Below are 16,625 nucleotides of genomic sequence, written 5' to 3'. Positions count from 1 at the left end.
GAGCTCGTCGGGGCACCTGCATGGCAAGGAAGAAGATGGGGTGAGCGTAGGAATTGGTCGAGGAGAGGAAGTAGAAGCTCCCAGTGCAGGGAATCGAGAGGAGGCTCACCGAAAGTGGCGAATCAAAGATGGCCGGTGGTGGGGAAGTAAGGGGCGGCTGCAATGATGGTGGTGGCTAGGGTTTTGGGAGAAAAGGGGCCTGGGCTTTTAAAGGAACAGGAAGAAGGAAGGGTGCCGCCGCGGCCGGCGAGGAAGGAGGAGGAATGGGTGCTGCCACGGCCGGCGAGGAAGAGGAGGAGCGGAGCTGTGCCGGTGAGGAAGGAGGAGGGCTGCCGCCACGACCGCGAGGAAGGAGGAGGAGGGGGTGCCTCCACGGCCGGCGGGAAGAGGAGCGGGTTGGGCCGGCGAGGAAGGTGGAGGAGGGGTGCCGGTGGAGCAGAGTGGCAGCGAAGGGAGCGGTCGGGAGGAAGGAAGAGGAAGGAGGGAGATGGGTCTGACATGTGGGCCCCACATATCAGGTCCACATCAACGTCTAGTCAGTTTGACACGTTGACGGTTTAACAAACCTAACAGTGATTTAGACCCTATATGAATCAATTAATAAGTTTGGAGACTCAGATGTGCATTTTACTCCTATCTATACTATGCAGTTGGACCATCAATTTTTTAGGAGAGTGCAATAACGAAGTGTTCCATTCCATCCAGCCCACGGCCTACCTCATCTAGCCCGTGTTTAGTTACAAAACTCAAAATTCCAAAAAAAAATTCCGGCACCTGCATGGAGACTTAAATCTAGACGAAATAAAAAACGTATTGCAACGGCTGTCTGTAAATGGCGAGACGAATCTAATGAACCTAATTAGGCTCAATCAGACGCTAAAATGCTACAGTAATGCTACAGTGAACAGCCTCTAATGCCGGATTAATTAGACTCATTAGATTCGTCTCGCGATTTACATACGAGTTCTGTAATTATTTTTGTGATTAATCTATGTTTAGTACTTCAAATGTAAAAAAATATCTTTTCAAAAAAATCTACGGAGCCCAACTAAACACCCCCCTGGTTTCTTCCCCTTCCCCTTCCCCTGCCCCCACAGGCCCACACCCGCCGCTCGCCCCAACCAGCAGCTACAGGCCTCCTGTCTTCGACGTCGCCGGAGGTCCTCCCGCCGCCGCGCTCTTCCTGCCCTTCCTTCTCTCCTGTGCTGGCGGGGAGAGGAGCGGAGATCATCTGAAGTTGGAGCGGTTCCTTCTTTGCTAGTAAGTCAAAAGCCCCAGCCCATTGCTGTTAATAATTGCACACTAGCGAGCTTTCTTGCGTTGGATCTTCTCCCCCCCGGATTTGCTGCGTGTGCAATCGGATCCGAATTTCCCTTTCTCTGTTCCCTCAATCGCCGCGCGGAGGAGATTGATTTTTCCTCCATTAATTGAGGACCCCGATTGGCCTCCGCCGCCTCCTTCCCCCACACCGTACCGCACCAGGAAGGAAGGATGGAAGGATGCAAGAAAGGAAATCGCCAATCGGATCCCGTCTCCATTTTTGGCAGCGTTTCTTCTATTTATACTCCCTCCTGCCCTCTCCCTCCTTCCTTGCATCGACGCATCTCGTCTTGCTGAGAAAAGAGAGAGACCTCGAGGGCAAGAAGGAGAGGAAAGAAGCCTCAGGGCAGCCACGACGATGGGGAGGCCGAGCAAGGGGCGGCAGCGCATCGAAATCCGCCACATCAAGGACGCCGACCGGCGAGAGGTCACCTTCTCCAAGCGCAAGTCCGGGCTGCTCAAGAAGGGCTCCGAGCTCTCCCTCCTCTGCGGCGCGCACGTCGCCTTCGTCGTCTTCTCCCCCGGCGGCAGGGCGTTCGCGCTGGGCACCCCCTCCGTCGACCACGTCCTCCGCCGCTTCGACCCGCCCCCCGGCGACGAGGACGACGGCGACCTCCTCGCGCTTCTTCAGGACGGCGACTGCATGAGTGCCGCGGACCGCGGGGCCGTGGAGGCCATCGTGCGCCGGACGGAGGAGACCAAGGCTCGCGCGGCGGCTGAGAAGGCTCGGATGGACGCCGTCGGGGAGAAGGTGCGCCAGGCTGTGGTCAAGGCTGGCGGGAAGTTCTGGTGGGAGGCGGACGTGGAAGCGCTCGGGGAGGCTGAGCTGCCGGAGTTCGCCAGGGAGCTCCGCCGGCTCAGGGACAACGTGCAGCGCCACGTGGACCAGCTGTTGGCTTCTGCTTAGTCTGCGCAGATGCAGTAGTGCCGTGGTGGGGGGCTCTGCAAAAGGTCTTTTAGTTTGGTTCGTGCTTGGTTGTTGCTAAATTGCTTAGTATTTTGTCTGAGGAGGCTCTCAAAGGAACAATAATATTAGTGTCATTAGCCTATCAAAGGACAAGAAATGGGTACTGTGATTGGTATTAGTGGTTAATTTCGACTTGCTAATAAGTGAGCAGGGGCATTCATAACTCATAAGTTGTTTTAGTATACGAATTCAGCTGCTTCTCTTGAATATCAGCAATTCATTAATCATGTTCGCACCATCCTGAAATGTATGGTGATTTTGATTTTCCCATTCAAGTTTGAAATTCCATTCTTTTGTTTGTGCCCAGATCTTGCAAGATTTCTCACAAGTAGTCAAGTACTATGATTATTTAAAATCGATGAATTTATGTCATGCAAAACGGAGGATCTGACTCCTGTCATTGTACACCGACGTTTCATCTTGTTCATGTGATGCCATCTGTCTGAATTGAAAGGAGAGCCAACATATCAAGATGACAGAAGCATCGTCTTCCAAAAAGCGACCACGCTCTCCTAATGATAATGATGAACATCCTCTAGGCAGAGATCAAATCTGCTCAAGCCTTGGTGGGTGCTATTCTTTCTCCAGTTTGGTTGCCTCTCTTGTGTGTCTTCAGTCATAGAAAACTGAAACTATTACTGTATTTAACAGTTCTGATGATGCAGAGGACAATCTTACATTCAACGATACCATGATAGCTCTTCAATTGATGCGCACCCAGTTTCCAAAGCTGGAAAAGGTACTTTGTCTCCCTTATAAATATGGTCTCATCTTTCCAATCCTTCTATAAGAGAATAATGATCACACAGAAACATGTTTTATTATTTTGTACTTGTTAATCAGGTGTACTTGTTTCATTGCTTCTTTTTTTTTTGGTACTGAGTAAGTTACATCCTATTTTGCCATCACTTGCAGCTTGTGGTGCAGCCATTCGTTTTGCAGTCACAATTGTATAGCAGTGTGAAGGATAGAACACAAGTTGACAGAGACTTGGAGGTTTTCTTTTAAACTCATGTTATTGCTCTTTTCTGGGACATCAGTGCATTGCTTGTTTTACGGAACAATACATTTCTTGTCTGTATTTCTGTGTTGGTTTCTAGAATTATCATGTGACCATGCTAGATTTTATCACCGGTCAAATTCAGAGATTTGATATAATAACAAAAAACTAAATTTCTGAGAGTTTTTTTTTCTTGGTTATCACTATGACAATGAAAAATGAAAAAGGCCTTCTTGTTTTGCAGTCATTCAAGAAAGGCAAAGTGCTGCGTATATTCAAACTTAGTTCTGGGCAGGATGATCATGCAATCATGTTCATGGATGATTATTTGAAACAGGTATCTCTATGCCCTGGCATTTATAGCCTCACTAGATGACAGTAATTGGACTATGAAATACCATCATAGATATGTGAACAGGTGCATGTTGAACATTCTGTTGTAAAAGGGCAAGAGGCAGTCATTTCCCTTTGCAGTTATGTACAAAATATTGAACAGAATAATTTGTTCATTAAAAGTTTTGACCTGGTATTGTCACCATGTGAATTTAGTTCCAGCTGTTACTTGTATAGTTTGATCAGATTGTTGCACTATGCTATGTTTAGGCATTTTTTAGATGCCTGAAACTGGTGCATGCTTTTTTGATGAATTCTGTAATTTTCATGGATTATTATGAGAGAGGGAAACGTTTAAATAACAGATGGGCATCTTATTTACTTTATATTTGAATATTAACTTTTTTCCAAATGCATTCACAACTTACAGAGGTGAATATGTTCATCTTATTCTCTCCTTTTTCATACTATAACTTTAGTTATAATATGTTCAAATACCAAATTACCAATATATAAATCCATCATATTTGCTTTATGTTTTTCATAATAAACTATTAATTTATCTTCTTCTTTTTGTTGCATGGAACATATGCAGGTTGCTTTTGCAATTAAGTGGTCCGGGGGTGAAGACCAAGATGGTAGTGAAGTGTTTGAGTGGTTTGAGAGATATGTTGTCCCTTCAAAACTGGATGTTAGCATTAATCAATTAGAACTGGTAAGTATCAAGAATTTGGTGTTAGTTACTTCCGTGCAGGATTAGATCTTGACCTTTTGTTTATTAGAGGTAATTATCATTTGCTATTGAGAAATATCAATGGATTACGGTTGGAATTTTTGTGTTGCTATTCCTTAGACGGCATTTCATTCTAGTCTGTAGTTTCTTAAATAAAACTAGGTGATGAACCAAGATATAGTATGCCACTGTGGTAAAGCTTTCCACACCAATGTTTTCATGTACTGAAATAAAATAATAGTCGAATATATCTGATATCTCTGATTGCAGTGTTCACTGTTATCACGCGGTGGTGATGTTACAGACAAACATATAACACTTTTGATGAATGCTGGTCTTTTGGTAAGTAATTTCCTCATTTGTTTTAAGATCATTATCACAGGTAGTGTGGACATAATTTCAAGAAAGTTATGTTCAAATTCCATTTGAAATACCGAATGAATATATATGGCTGTATTTACTTTATTGTTTGTTTCTGTGCTTATCAGTTAATAAGTGTTGGCTACACCTAGTTTGGTAATAAAAAGATTAGATCTTGGTGACTAGTGCTCACTAAGTACTAACAGTATATTACTGTTTATTGTGGTCATTTTTCCTTCCAGACATGCCAACTTATTGATCCAAACATTTACTGGTTTGCTATTCCGAGAATTGGCCCCATATTGAAAGGCCTATCCCAGGTTTGTGCACCTTGGCAAATATTTTCAGTTTTGCATAGTTGTTAATATGGACATCTTTTACAGATAAGTTAGTTCTGTTGTGCAGGGTAGGAAGGAAATTCTTTCGCTGTTGAACCGCAAAAAGTACAAGGAGATGCTACTCTCTTCACTGGAGAAGACAAAGCTAAGATTATCACCTCTTGATACGCGATTCCTCCTTCGCGATTTGATTGGATCCGGTCACATAGAAACAGTTCAGACGCCCACTGGTTTACTTGCTCGCATAACAAGAGATTGATAAAGCTGCCTGTTGTAATTCTGCTCATTTTTCTGCCTTATCTGATAGGCATTGCATTCCACTTGTTAACATCTTTTCATCTTTTGAGAGAAAGGAAATTTTCCTATTCATACGACAAAAGGAGAAACCGGGTCTAGAAAACCTGTGGTGTTCAGAAAAAGAGAGGCACCTCACTGTCTAGTTTGTCGTGTAGCAGCATCCACCATCCATGTCTGGTGGTAGTTATTTGAGTACAAAATCACTGTTGCGATTCACATCGGTGGCTGGTTTGTTGCGATTTGTGGCTTCTGACTGGCTGGTTCCCCAATTTGCTATTTGATTGGAGAATTCACGAGCATATCCATCAATCTCCCTGAAAAAAAGGCTCTGGTTTCCGTTGCCAAAGCCATCAACCACGCCTGCAGCATGCACGTCGTGCTGCTGCCATGGCTGGCCTTCGGCCACATCCTCCCTTTCACAGAGCTCGCCAAGCGCATAGCTCGGCAGGGCCACCGGGTCACCCTCCTCTCCACTCCGAACAACACCCGCCGGCTCATCGACATCCCTCCCGACCTCGGCGGCCTCATCCGCGTCGTGGACGTCGCACTGCCGCGCGTCGAGCACCTGCCCGAGGGCGCCGAGGCGAGCATCGACCTCCCCTCCGACGACCTCCGCCCTTACCTGCGCCTGGCCTACGACGCCGCCTTCTTCGGCGCGCTGTGTCGGACGCCTTGCGGGCGCCGGAGCCGCCGCGGCCGGACTGGGTCCTCACCGACTACGCCGCGCACTGGGCGCCCGCGGCCGCGGCGAGGCACGGCGTGCCGTGCGCGTACCTCAGCCTCTACAGCGCCGCCGTGCTCAGCTTCTTCGGCCCGCCGGAGGCGCTCATGGGCCGCGGGAGGCACGCCAAGACGGCGCCGGAGCACCTCACCGAGGTCCCCGACTTCGTGCCGTTCCCGACCGCCGTCGCGTACCGCGGCCACGAGGCGCGCGAGATGTTCAGGCCGGCCGCCGTCCCGGACGTGTCCGGCGTGGCGGAGCTCTACCGCTCCGGCATGTCCATCCATGGCAGCCAGGTCGTGGGCATCCGGAGCAGCAGGGAGCTCGAGCCGGAGTGGCTGCGGCTGCTCGCCGAGCTGTACCAGAAACCGGTGATCCCCGTGGGGCTGTTCCCTCCGCCGCCGGCGAAGGGCGTCGCCGGCCACGAGGCAACGCTGCGGTGGCTGGACGGGCAGGCTCCCGGCTCCGTCGTGTACGCGGCCTTCGGCAGCGAGGCGAAGCTGACCGGCGCGCGGCTGGAGACGATCGCGCTCGGCTTGGAGGCCTCCGGCCTGCCGTTCCTCTGGGCATTCAGGGCACCCGGCGGAGATGCCGGCACCGGAGGAGAAGGCGACAGCGGCACGCGCGGCTTGCCGGCCGGCTTCGAGGAGCGGGTTAGCGGGCGCGGAGTCGTGTGCCGAGGCTGGGTGCCTCAGGTGAGCTTCCTGGCCCACGGATCCGTCGGGGCGTTCCTGACGCACGCCGGCTGGAACTCCGTCGCCGAGGGCCTGGCGAACGGCGTCAAGCTGGTGCTGCTCCCGCTGATGTTCGACCAGGGCCTCAACGCCAGGCATCTCGTGGAGAAGAAGATGGGCGTCGAGGTGGCGCGGGGCGAGGAGGACGGCTCGTTCGCGCCCGAGGACATCGCGGCTGCACTGAGGAGGGTCATGGTGGAGGACGACGCCGAGGAGTTTGGGGCTAAGGCCAAAGAGCTCGCCAGAGTGCTTGGAAATGACGAGGCCGATGATCAGTGCCTGCGAGATTTTCTGAGGTACCTGTCGGAACACAGAAGGGGCCCATAAGCAGAGAACTCTATCAGCGCCCTATGTTCTTCTTCCAGTTTTTTTTTTTTTTGAGTTTTCAGCCAACATGCAGTATAATGAAGTGCAGTGTTTGGAATGTGTATTAAATGTAAAGCATAGGAATACAATTTTTAAAAAAGAATATGAGTATTGGACAAGAAAACGTTATGTATTTTCTATAGTTTTGAAGAAAATAGAAAATATTGACTTATTATCAATGTTTTCAAATGATATAATCAAGTCTAGTCAATTAGACCGATTAGTCGAGTCTAGTTGATAGTCTAATGGTCTGAGGTTGGGATGAAAACGGATCGGATACGGACGGGTATCACTGATATCGTATTTGTTTTCATATTTGTGTTCGAATACGGAGTCGGATACATATAGTATTAGTTTTTGTCGGATAAGATTATAATGGATATCGACATTATAAGAATTTAACTTTTGAGCATTCGGATACGAATCAGTTACGGATAGTGGATACTCAAAATTGGAATCGGATACGGATAGATAAAAACCCTTTTAGACCGATCGAATTCGAATACGGTCGGAAAATATCCCTAGTCTGAGGTCCTGACTGAATGTCTTAGTACCTAGGACGTATCATTGTTATGTGAGTTTCCATAATCACCTAGACGATCTTCTTCATAGAATTTTAATTACATGTATTTGTTTACAAGTGCATAATTCAAACAACAGTCATGTATCATCTGAATACTCCAAAAAACTAATACAGTATGGCCACCGATATCAAAAAAAAAAAAAAACGCGGCCGGGGTGAAATGGCTCCACCGTATTTCATTAAGAGGAAGCGACCACGGCTTCTCTGACCGCGGAAAACCCCCCCGAACCCTGGCCCATGCCCACAAAAGCCATACCTTGCGGCGAGCACAGCGAGAGAGATTTTTTTACCCCTGCACTGCCTGCCGGAAAATCCGTCCCCAGCGGGGATCGAACCCCGGGCGGCAGGCAGGGGGCGCTACTGAGCGCTGCTAGGCAAGTCGGCCGGCAGGCCGTTCGCTGGCCACCGATATCACTCTCACACAAAACCAGTTGTATGGCTCTATTTGCCATGATATCACAAGTTGCCTTGGGCAAAATCTCGACATCACAGGACCATCACAGGACCTAGTCACCATTTGGATTCAGAAACAAATTCAGCAACAACTTCATTAAAAAAAGGTCAACAACAACTATTGGATCTCTCCATTTTCTTTTCTCATAGGATAGAGAATTCCTCCTTTTTTCGCAACCGTGTCTAAGCACATATTTCATCAAGAAAAAAGCAGTTTACAGACATTTCTTGCAGTTTACAGACATTTCTTGCAGAAGGCCAAACAGAAGTTGACCTACCCAATTACACAAAAGACTAAAAATAAAGAAAAAAATAAAAAAAGGCCAGAAAAACAAAGGCATGCAAACTAGCTAAACAAAGACCACAACAACCCGGGGGGGGGGGGGTGCTCCACTCACCCTACCAAACCAAACCAAGCGACAAAAAACATCTTAAGCTACACAAAGTGCGCCATCACCAAGTCGCTAGCTGAGACCCATTAACAACATGGGGGTGGCCAAGCATTCACCAGAACATCACCATGACGGCAAAGCATCAGTCGAGGACGACTAACAAGTAGAAACCATGATGGAAAAGCATCCATCGGAGTTAAGGGCGGCAAAGCATCCACCAGACGAGTGATGCAGGGGCGGCAAAGTATCCGCCAGCACAACGGCGCCAAAGCATCCATCGTAGTAGTCTCAGTTTCAATGAACATGGTGATGATGTGTTGATAGATCACAGGTAGGCAAAACTGATAAGACGGCAAGCCACAAAGAAATCAAACTGCCAGCAGTATGAGCATGAAGGAATCACAAGACGATGCCCTTAACAGGGATATGACGCACCAGACATCATCATCGCCAATCCGAAGCATCGGACATGGTTTTCACCAGGAATCCAACCCCAAGTCAAGGGCTGCCTAGAGCTGAACATGAAGCACCGCAGCCTTGCCTAGGAACACACTGATTCGGGAGGAGGGGTCACCGAGCCGGGCCGGCAGAGGAGGCATGAAGGTGTCCCGTAACGACGCCCCTAGGAGGGACATGATGCACTGGGCGCCATCATTGCCGGTTCGGAACACTAGACATGGTTTTCATTAGGTAACAAACTCCATTTCCGGGACCACATGCGGACGGCACCAGGGGAGGGCGAGCCGCGTCGGCGACCGGCCAAGGGCGCCGACGCGGGCAGGCCCAGAGGCAGCGGCGGCCCCGAAGATGCGAAGGGCAATGGTACCGGCCCTTGCCAGCAGAGGCCGACAGGCCGACAGAGGCCAAAACCACCTCTGGCCGGTGGCCACCGCCCCTAGAGACCACCTGGCTAGGGGGAACGCAAATCCGGGCCAGAGACGATCGTATTTGGAGCCCAAAAGCCGAGATGACGATGAGTAGCCCCACCCCTGACTGGCACCACCACCATCGACAAGAGGGCTCCCCCAGGAAGGGGTGCGTAGATCCGGGGCCAAGGTGGGCGGATCCAGCATGCATCAGCCAGAAATCGGCAGACAACGATGATCTGGCGACCTAGGTTTGGGAAGGGGCAAGTGGCGTGGCAGCGAGCAGGAGGGAGAGGGAGAGGGGGAGCACGACGCGGGGGCTGGCTTCAGCATCGCCGCCGGCGGCCTGCCGGCCATCAAATGGGGGGGGGGGGGCAGGTAGGGTGACGTGGGGGTCCTACGGAAATCCATTTGAAGTGGCCGCTTCGACGATAGGGTTTATGCTTGAAACACAGAGGACTCAGTAATGCCAGCTTTGAGACCACATGAGAGTCCTTGGGGATAAAATAAAATGGAAGGGTATTGCCTTGCTGTTTCAAGGGAAAACCCTATGTGAGGGAAGCCCTTGCTGTAATACAAATTTTCAGCGGATTAGAGTGATTGTTGCCGGGATAATTAGGGTTTAGAGCTGATATTTGCCCTTGTCACTATTGTTAAAAGTTTACATCTTCATGGCATTATAAAAATATCAATCCTTTACATAAGTACAGAGGTTTTTCTCAGCTTCCCCTCCCCGTAGCAACACATGGGGTATCATCTAGTTATACTATATTTTTTCGTTGCTTGCCCACATTAGGTGGCTACGTTCCCTTCATCATGAACAGCCATAAGAGCAGCGCATGCCTTCTTGATGGCATTCAACTTCTCAACCACACTGTCCATCTTGATTCTTTGCCTTGGAGAGCCCTGACAGCATGCTAGAGCAAGTCTAAACACAGGATGAATGACCAAATCCATGACATCTTGGGTGTTTCCACTGTAGGTTGCACTAGCATCCAGTATTTCCAGTAATTTGTTTGGATAGGCCATCTTTACGTGATTGACTAGACTTGTCTCACCAAGGTTGAAACTGTCAGTTGGCCTCTTTCCGGTAAGCATTTCCAATAGCAACACCCCATAGCTATATATGTCACCATCCGTGGACACCCCATACCCCGAGCCATACTCTGAAAACATATATATATATATATATATATATATATATATATATGAAGGATTTAGCGGTTAACTAATGAGTAGTAAAGCAGTGGGTTTCACACTACAATTTCACTTGGATAAATAAAACACTGATGTTACCATTTTTTCACTAGAGGAAAAAACTATTGAAAAGATGCTGATGATAATAATATTAATAATAATAGTAGTAGTAGTAATAATAATAATAACAATAACAATAATAATAACAACAATAACTGACCTGGTGGAACATATCCAATTGTTCCTTTAACTGCTAATGAGCTGCTTTCACTGCCACCATAATTTTTCTTCCATAGTTCAGCATGCATTATCTTTGCTAGACCAAAGTCTGTTACATGTGCAACTAAATCATCATCTAAAAGTATGTTGCTTGGTTTAATGTCACAATGAACTATGGGTGGCTCAATATTGTGGTGGAGATATTCCAACGCTGCTGCAACGTCAAGAGCAATGTGCAGTCTTCTCATCAAACTGAGCCTTTTGGCTGTCAGGCTATTTTTCAATGTGTTTGAATGCAGCCACTCGTCTAGACTTCCATTGCAGATAAATTCCAGGACAAGTGCCTTGAATTCACCACCATTATGGTCCAAGCCACTGCACACTGTGATCACTTTCACAAGGTTCCGGTGCCGAATCCTTCTTAGGGCGTTGCACTCGGTCAAAAAACTTCTACTGGCTCCTCGGAGATTAAGATTAAGAACCTTTATTGCCACAGTAGCTAAATTATCATCAACGACGAAAGTTCCTATGTATACATTGCCAAAGCTTCCGGAACCAATCAAATTGCCAGGTGAGAATGACTGTGTTGCTGAACGCAGCTCATCATAGGATACCCTCTCATGCGTCTCACTGAGAAATAAGTTATCTTGATAAACAGTGTTCGATTTGACCCTTCTCTTGATGCAGCAGTATGCAGCAATAGAGAACAATAAGAAGATCAAAGTTCCAAGAATGCAGAAGACTACTAATAATAGGTGCATTTGATGCTGAGAACGCATAGATGCACATGATGGGAACTGCAAGAATGGTGGACCCCCGCATAACATGCTATTACCTATGAGCGACAATATAGTGGCATTAGAAAATATTCCTGTATCAGGAACTGGACCTGAAAGGTTGTTGAAGGAGAGGTTTAGATGATTTAGAGTTTTGATGCTCTCTAGGAATTCTGGTATGGGGCCTGTTAAGTTATTGCTAGAGAGATCCAAGTTTTCAAGCACCCCCAATGTTTTCAGACCGTTTGGAATTTTTCCTTGTAGCAGATTTCCTTGGAAGTGTAGCAATCGTAATTGGACACAGCTTCCAACAGCGTCTGGGATTGCACCAGTCAGCTTATTCATTGAGGTCGATTGACACGAGGTTGTTCAAGTGTCCAATCTGTGCTGGGATGGAGCCACTCAGAGCATTTGTGGAGAGGTTGAGAAGTATGGTTAGGGAAGGAATGCTCAGTATCTCTTGTGGGATTCGACCGCTCAAGAAGTTACAGGAAATATCTATGGACACAAGAGTTCTCAGGTTACCAAGGCTTGGTGGAATGGTATCGCCCAGAAAGTTATTGGATAGAGAAAGCTTGCTCAATTTTGTGATATTGCCAAATGATTGTGGAATCTGTCCTTCAAATCTATTATGGGACAGGTCAAGATCCTGGAGACTAGGAAGACGACCAATATCCACCGGTAAGGGACCTGTGAAGAGGTTATCCTCCAGGTTTAACTTCGTAAGTCTTTGAAACATCCCTAACCCTGCCGGTATAGTTCCAGCTATTTGGTTTCTAGCAAGGGAAAGCCATGAGAGCTCTTTAGATAGGTTGGCGATGGTAATCGGCACAATACCTACAAAGTTGTTTTGTTCAAGGTCTAATAATTCCAACTTGCTACAGTTGGTTATGGATGTGAGGAAGTCCCAATCCCTACGTGAGGCTTGCAACTGATTGTACCCTACAGAAAAGTACTTCAGATTACCGTGACTGCCAATATCCCTTGGAATCAGACCATGGAATTGATTTCCACGTAGAAGAAAATATTCAAGTGCAGACACATTTGAAAAGGAGGCTGGGATTAAACCTTCGAACTGGTTCCCCGTTGTGCCGAAAAACTTGAGATTAGGAAGCTGAAAGCCAATATCATGTGCCAGGGAGCCCGAAAGCTGGTTAAAAGAAAGATCCAAGTGTTCCATGGATGACATATTGAAGATGGATGGAGGAACAGGACCCTCCAACTGGTTACTCTGGATCATTAAGAAAGCCACTTTAGTTAATCTCCCCAGTTCTGCAGGAATTTGGCCATTTAATCCGCTAAGCGCAAGATCTATGGCCGCCAACGATGTCAGGTTGCAGAGCCAGCTTGGTATTTGACCCTGCAGGTAGTTGCTCTCGACGCTAAGATTCGTGAGGGCTGTAAGGTTGGACAGAGTAATGGGAATAACACCCGTAAGATTGTTGTGGCGAACATTGAATACCTTTAACTTCGATAGATGACCAAGAGCATCGGGGAACAATGAACCAGACAGTTGATTCACACTCAAGTTCATGGTGCGAAGCTCTATGCAACGGCCCAGGCTGACTGGAATCTCACCTACCAGATTGTTTTGTGACAGATCAAGATCTTGAAGGTGAGTGAGGTTACCTAAATGTGGGGAGATGGTGCCACCTAGGTCTGAACCCCGCAAACGTATGGCCGTGACACGACCTGGGTGCCGGCGATCATTGCAGGCGATGCCATTCCATTGGCAGAAATCGGACGACGGCCTGTTGGTGCCGTTGTCAGAAGCGTCCCAAGAGGACAGTGCCTGTCCTGGATCATTTGTTATGTAAGATTTGAAAGACAAGAGCGCTGAGAGGTCATCTTTGACACCGTAGATACACACAGAGCTGGATGCGAACAAGAGGATGTGGGTAAGAAGAGAGAGCATCGAGACCTGCCATGTAGTACATGGGTAACATGCCATCTTGGCCTTCATTCTTCAGCAAGATGGGTGTGGGTATTGTGGTCTTCAACACTTGCCCGCTGCAGTACTGCCTTCTCATGGTGTGCAAATCGCTAAATAAAGGCAACTTGTGGCCAAAATATCTGCTCCATGTTTGTGGCCTGAAATTTTCATGGACCAAGTACAGAACAGTTTGGTGTTCCATGATTGCTAGATTTTACGTGCAATATATTTAAAATAATATAATTGTTGGAAACTATGAGTGGAAAGCTTCATCCAAAAAATATGGATTCACGACGTTTGACTCAGCAAAAAAAAGGGGCATGGTCCAGGTAACACTGTTGGTATTGAATATACAGCTACTGGTGCATTATTTTTTAACATGCAGCAAAACACAGTGCAATATATGTTTAACCTTAAACCTTTTAAGCAGAGTATAAGTTCTATAAAGCGAATTTCATTTTGGAACAATTTACATTCAACATGACTACAATAATTACTCGCAAAAAAACAAATGTCTACAATAATTGTGACTTTGAACGTAATAATCTCTCTATCGTGGAAATAACTGTGTGATAATGACAATGTTATTTTTCCTTTGAGATGTACTTAAAAGTGTTGCATGAAGTCAAAAGATGAACTATTCCAATGACGTTAATGTTGTGACATTGGACCAATACAATTTTTAGAGTTGGAAGTCTCGTCTGAAAGATGACATTGGCAATAAGGCCATGAAAAGAACCGTAAGCTCATAATGACATGTCGAATTCTGGTGTTCAGATGGCACAATCAACTCTAGTCAAAATGTGACAAAATGTTGGAAAGTTATACGTGGTCCAGCATAATAGCTGCAGTGCAGTATCCTTGAAGAATCTCCATTGGAGTTGTGAAATATATCAACAATTTTTTTAGTATTATTGCACAAATTATTAGCTATAGTTGACAGATGGTCACTCAACAGTACTTATTATAATTCTGTGCACCACACGAATTGTTTTTAATATCTGCCTGATTATCAAAGAAATATTTTCAATAAAGAATTATCAGCGACAATTGATTTTGTGTACCATTTATTCACAAGAATGATTTATTATTTTTACTACTACCATTTCACAAGAATTATCTAGAGACAATTCCCTCTAAGTCATTATAAAAGTTCTCGATTCCCTATGTGCCACTAAAAAATACAATATCATATAAGCCGCTACTCCAAGTGTTTAGACCCTCCGTGCCACTGCCGTTAGTTTGGGGGTGGAACAGCAGCTAACGGTGACTTAAAATGTCCGAATTTGCCCCTCCTACAGATGGGCTCTGCTGCAAGTCAGCCGCCCTATTTACCTCTATTCAGGCCCTGTTTAGTTTGTTTAGTTGAAACGCAAAATATTTTTGCGAAAAAGTATTGCTAATTTGAAGTACTAAATAAAATCTATTTACAAAACTTTTTGCACAGATGGGTTGTAAATCGCGAGACGAATTTAATGATGCTAATTAATTCATGATTAATCCATATTTAACGGATGGTTACTGTAGCATCATTGTTGCAAATCATAGACTAAGTAGGCTCATTAGATTCGTCTCACGATTTACATCCCATCCATGCAAAAAAATTTGTAAATAGATTTCATTTAGTACTCCATGCATGTGTCGAAACATTCTATATGACGTTTTTTTTCCGTTTACGGGGTTTATTGGGTGTGACTAAACAGGGCCTCAGATATGTCTCAACTTTCTCACCTAGCCCCCTCATCCCTATCCTATTTTCCCGCCACTCCACCTTCTTTACCACAAAGCAGAGCGGCCGCACGGCGGCGAGGCTTGGCTGGAGCCTTGCCGGCGGTGAGCGGCAACGGAAGAGGATGGGAGCGCGCGCATAACACATTCCAGGGGGCGGTGAGGCTCACCGGCGAGGGGCTCCTGCGGGACGAGGCGGCAGCGGGGGTCTTCCACGGCAAGGAAGGCGGCGATGGGCGAGCTCCGCCGGGAGGCCCTGTGCAGCGGGGGAAAGGACTGAGTGAGTGCCGAAATCGGTCGAGGAAGCGAAGGAGAAGATGCAGCCGCGAGGAATTGAGGAGAGAGTCACCGGAGGAGGGGGATTTGGTGGCGGCCGAAGTTGGGGAAGAAGAGGAGGAGGCTGCAGTAATGGAGGTGGCGGTGGCTAGGGTTTGGGGTAAAGGAGGCCAGCTGCACTTAAAGGCGAGGAGGAGGTGGAGGGGCGCGGCGCCCAGGCACGCCGTCGGCCGCTGGCATCTTCCACTGCTAGCTCCTTCCACCAGAGTAGTAGCCAAATCCTAGGTGGGGGAGGGCTTGGTGGCGGAGGAGGACCAGATAGCGACCTGCGTTGGACTAGGGCGCACCTGTGGGTGGCCGCGGACTCACCGGAGGCAACCTGAGGTAGGCCTACCGCGGGCGCATCACCGGCGGCGGGAGGCGGTGGCCGGCGAGGGCGGGCTGCGCTGCACCGGGTGGCGCCCGTGCCGAGGCAGGGCGCAGCGGTGGCCCGACCAGGGGCTGCGGTGGCGCGGGGCTAGTGGCGAGAGGCGCTCGCTCATGGCGGTTGAAGCGGGCGGGCGGCGCCGGCGAGGACGCGAGAGGGAAGGCGAGAGAATGGGGGAGCTTGGAAGTTGTGAAGAAGACTGACGTGCGGGGCCCATTGGGAGGTTGGAAGTTAAGGAAGAAGTCTGATGTGCGGGGCCCACCTGTAAGAGGGGCAAAATGGACATTTTAAACTGCTGGTAGCTGCCATTTCACGAAAAGCTAAGAGCATCTCCAGCATCTCTACTAATAATATTTTTTATATTTTTAATAGCAATTGCTGTAGAGCACCTCCCATTACCTAAAGGGCAAGTTTTTAGTATTGGTAAGAGGGATAGGTAGTCTGCTAGAGATGCTCTAACGGTGGTGATATGGAGGGATCTAAAAACTTGTAACATTGTAACTTGAAACCAAAAGCTAACGGTAGTGATATGGAGGGGTCTAAAAACTTGTAGTGGCTCATGTGACATTGTAACTTTTCTAGTAGCACACAAGGAATTGAGAACTT

General features: G+C 47.5%; 3 protein-coding genes across 9 annotated transcripts; 2 read left to right on the top strand and 1 right to left on the bottom strand.

Annotated features, from left to right (window-relative positions):
• Positions 1-1,073: 1,073 nt before the first annotated feature.
• LOC120703665 (agamous-like MADS-box protein AGL29) lies at positions 1,074-5,585 on the top strand. 7 transcript variants are annotated; one of them, XM_039987813.1, is made up of 9 exons: positions 1,074-1,260; positions 2,742-2,853; positions 2,953-3,026; positions 3,203-3,283; positions 3,532-3,624; positions 4,216-4,335; positions 4,624-4,695; positions 4,956-5,033; positions 5,119-5,584. In XM_039987813.1, the coding sequence occupies exons 2-9, from the start codon at positions 2,760-2,762 to the stop codon at positions 5,308-5,310; spliced, it is 804 nt and encodes a 267-aa protein (XP_039843747.1). In that variant the 5' UTR covers positions 1,074-1,260; positions 2,742-2,759; the 3' UTR covers positions 5,311-5,584. The 7 variants fall into 7 exon arrangements, with proteins under 7 accessions (XP_039843747.1, XP_039843752.1, XP_039843750.1 ...); XM_039987816.1 differs by having other exon boundaries at positions 1,078-1,260; positions 2,595-2,853; positions 2,939-3,026; positions 5,119-5,585; XM_039987811.1 differs by having other exon boundaries at positions 1,078-1,260; positions 2,595-2,853.
• Positions 5,586-5,715: 130 nt separating this feature from the next.
• LOC120702133 (putative UDP-rhamnose:rhamnosyltransferase 1) lies at positions 5,716-7,130 on the top strand. Its single transcript, XM_039985892.1, has 2 exons — positions 5,716-5,979; positions 6,036-7,130. Exons 1-2 carry the CDS (start codon positions 5,716-5,718, stop codon positions 7,128-7,130), a joined length of 1,359 nt encoding a protein of 452 aa, XP_039841826.1.
• Positions 7,131-11,893: 4,763 nt separating this feature from the next.
• On the bottom strand, positions 11,894-15,679 carry LOC120703664 (receptor kinase-like protein Xa21). The gene is made up of 4 exons (XM_039987810.1): positions 15,666-15,679; positions 15,487-15,572; positions 13,577-13,746; positions 11,894-13,452 (listed from the first exon to the last, which is right to left on the bottom strand). Exons 3-4 carry the CDS (start codon positions 13,683-13,685, stop codon positions 11,993-11,995), a joined length of 1,569 nt encoding a protein of 522 aa, XP_039843744.1. The 5' UTR covers positions 13,686-13,746; positions 15,487-15,572; positions 15,666-15,679; the 3' UTR covers positions 11,894-11,992.
• Positions 15,680-16,625: the final 946 nt, after the last annotated feature.

Source organism: Panicum virgatum, chromosome 4K (genome assembly GCF_016808335.1).
Source record: "Panicum virgatum strain AP13 chromosome 4K, P.virgatum_v5, whole genome shotgun sequence".
NCBI classification, from domain to species: Eukaryota; Viridiplantae; Streptophyta; class Magnoliopsida; order Poales; family Poaceae; genus Panicum; species Panicum virgatum.
Note: the sequence above shows the minus strand (reverse complement) of the source record. Positions and strands in the feature narration are given on the sequence as shown.